The following is a 2603-nucleotide window of genomic DNA, read 5'->3' as shown; positions in this document are numbered from 1 at the left end:
ACCATGCTGTCCGCTCCCAAGACACCTGTCGCCCTGGGCGCATTAACAAACATCACAAAACAGCATTCCCTGACGACTGATGACCCGGGCACTGCACGCGGCCGGAGCCGCGCCAGCGCTGACACGGACCCTGCCCTCGTGTCAGCGAGACAGGCAGCAGGCGCAGAGAAGGCACGGCCCTCTCTGGGGCCAGGCCGGCGCCACCGGACGCGACGCTCCGCTCACCAGTAATCCACTGACACGCGCTTCACATCCAGATCAGTGCACTTCTCTGAACATCCTAAGCTCAGAAATGCAGCTCCTAACGCAACGCCGTCCGACCGGCAGTGCAGCGGTCGTAGCAGTCGTAGCAGTCGTAGCAGTCGTAGCAGTCGCAGCAATGCAGCAAGAAACACGGCCGGCTGGCCAGGACGGAAACATGGAATTGCTGAGTGTCGAGTCGGGGTACACCAGCACGCAATGGACCGTATCGTCAGGTTGATTGTCACCCAGTTCCGACGCGATCATTCGTAGAGCAGCATCGCCTATTACCAAGGCATCACTGCTCTCTCACCACCAATTCTTGTCGCCCGGACTGCTGCGCTTGCCGACTTTGCCGTCGCCGGTGCAGTAACAGCACCGCAAGTACCATCGCGGTCACAGGTCTGACTTCACGCCGCCTCCATATCTCGGCCTCTGCAGCCGTGCAAGTACTGGTCAGCCGCCAGCTCTCCGAGATCAGCCTCCACCACCGTCCGTCGCTAGAGCCGGCAGGCCTCCTTAACCTGGTCGACGGCGGTGGGCAGCCAGGGCAGCCGCTGGAGCGCGTGCAGCGGGCAGCCGCGGCCGCCACGGCCGCCGCAGCCGAGGTTCAGCTGCTGCAGCGCACCGGTGCTGCCTAGCCGACGCAGCAGCCGCACCGAGCGGCCGCCGGCGGGCTCGCGGTGCAGCTCCAGCAGCAGACAGCTGGAGGTGGGCAGCGGCTCGACGTACAGGCCGAGCGCCGCCTCCAGCGCCGCCAGCGTGGTGTCGTGCGCCGCGAACACGGCCACACGCGGCGTTCGGCGTTCGGCGCGCGCGTTGACCAGCAGCGCGTTGTTCAGCAGCGTGCGCAGCAGGCCGCCGGCCGAGAGGCGGCGCAGCGCTGGCGCGCCCTGCGCGCCGAACGCCAGCCGGAAGACGCGCTCCATGCCCGCGTAGATGGTGACGCCGCCAGCGGACAGCGGCCTCTCCACCCAGTCGGGCAGCCGCAGGCCCAGCGCGCGTTGCGTGCGCAGCACGTCGAACACCTGCACGAGCTCGAAGGCGGTGGCGTTCGGCACGCCGGCGTGCTCGGCCAGCGCGCGCTTGAGCGCCGGCGCCGTCAGCCGGTACTCGGGCGTGCCGTGCAGCTCCTTGGCGATGCCGACCAGCAGGCGCGGGCAGCGCTCCTGCGAGATGAGCCGCAGCACGAAGTCGCCGTCCTCGGGGAGCACCTGCACAGGACAGCGCGGCGTGTGCGCCGGCAGCAGGCCGCCGTCGTACTCCACGGCGCCGTCCCGCCCGACGCCGTCGAACAGGCCCAGCAGGAGGGCGCGCGCCGACTCCTGGGTGCGGTTGCGGTCAGAGGCGACCACGCACAGGTCACGGCACGGGTCAGCCGCCAGGAGAGCGCCGTAGCGCCGCCACAGGAAGGCGCCCAGCTCGATCTGATCGCTGACGCCGGCCGGCACCAGGTTGCTGCGCCCGTTCAGCCACTGCAGGTCGCCGTGTGGGTCCGTCGGGTAGGAGGTGGTGGGCGCGCGTGATCCATGCCGGCACACCGCCTGCACCTGCAGCAGGCTACTGGGGGCGGGGAACGCCGCGTATGCCATCCCTGAGGTCCCTGCGGAGGTCACCGGCGCGGCAGAGTTCGCGGCCAGCAGCGCCAGCACCGCGACGCGAGACGTCACCGAGACCGCTGCGCTCCGAAGGCTCGCCATGGCGGACAATGTGGCGGCACGGCGGCGACCGGCGTCTTATAGCGGGCGGAAGACGACCCGGGCCCGGCCGCGGTCTGGGGGGCGCTCTGACGACACGGCTGGTGTGACTCACCGGCGCCCCGCCGCCGCCGCCAGGGGCGGACACGGTGCGGCACGACGGGCGCATCCGGCCCTAGGACTGTCCTGTTGTGGCCTGGCACGACACGGTGGGAACGCGTCGGAAGCTGACGCGGAAGGTTTGCGCTGACGCTCCTGGAACGGGTAGTTAGAGCGCTTCCGCCTGGACACGCCACTTTCGTGACCGGCACTTTCACTCGTGCAATCGGCAAGAGAGGCCTGCACACACGAATTTATGGCATTGCCTAATGTATTCACTCGAGGTGACGAATTGAGCAGTGCGGATGGTTGAAGCACCACTGCATCGATGCTTCGATATGGTCAAGGAACAAATAACGGTGATGTCCAGGCTACCACAAATAGAAAACACTTGGTTGTAGGAAACATGTTTTTCCCGTTTGAATATCCTGACAATGTGCACCGCAAGTTGCCGAAACACATTGGAAACATGCATCAAGTGCATTCAGAGCGAAAAGATGCTGGCATGGTTAAACGTGAGCAGGTCAGAACCCGAAGAGTTTCCATTCTCATGGCTCCTGGGATGAG

At 66.4% G+C, this 2603-nt stretch overlaps 1 protein-coding gene across 1 annotated transcript; it reads right to left on the bottom strand.

The window, feature by feature from the left end:
- Positions 1–740: 740 nt before the first annotated feature.
- Positions 741–1930, bottom strand: LOC119091464 (testicular acid phosphatase). Its single transcript, XM_037214265.1, has 4 exons — positions 1527–1930; positions 1341–1454; positions 969–1310; positions 741–797 (listed from the first exon to the last, which is right to left on the bottom strand). The coding sequence occupies exons 1-4, from the start codon at positions 1830–1832 to the stop codon at positions 741–743; spliced, it is 819 nt and encodes a 272-aa protein (XP_037070160.1). The 5' UTR covers positions 1833–1930.
- Between the last annotated feature and the right edge of the window lie 673 nt (positions 1931–2603).

The sequence above is a fragment of the Pollicipes pollicipes genome, unplaced genomic scaffold (genome assembly GCF_011947565.3).
Source record: "Pollicipes pollicipes isolate AB1234 unplaced genomic scaffold, Ppol_2.1 Scaffold_3447;HRSCAF=4054_pilon_pilon_pilon, whole genome shotgun sequence".
Lineage (NCBI taxonomy): Eukaryota > Metazoa > Arthropoda > Thecostraca > Pollicipedomorpha > Pollicipedidae > Pollicipes > Pollicipes pollicipes.
The sequence above is the reverse complement of the archived record's forward strand: the minus strand, read 5'-3'. Positions and strand labels throughout refer to the sequence as shown.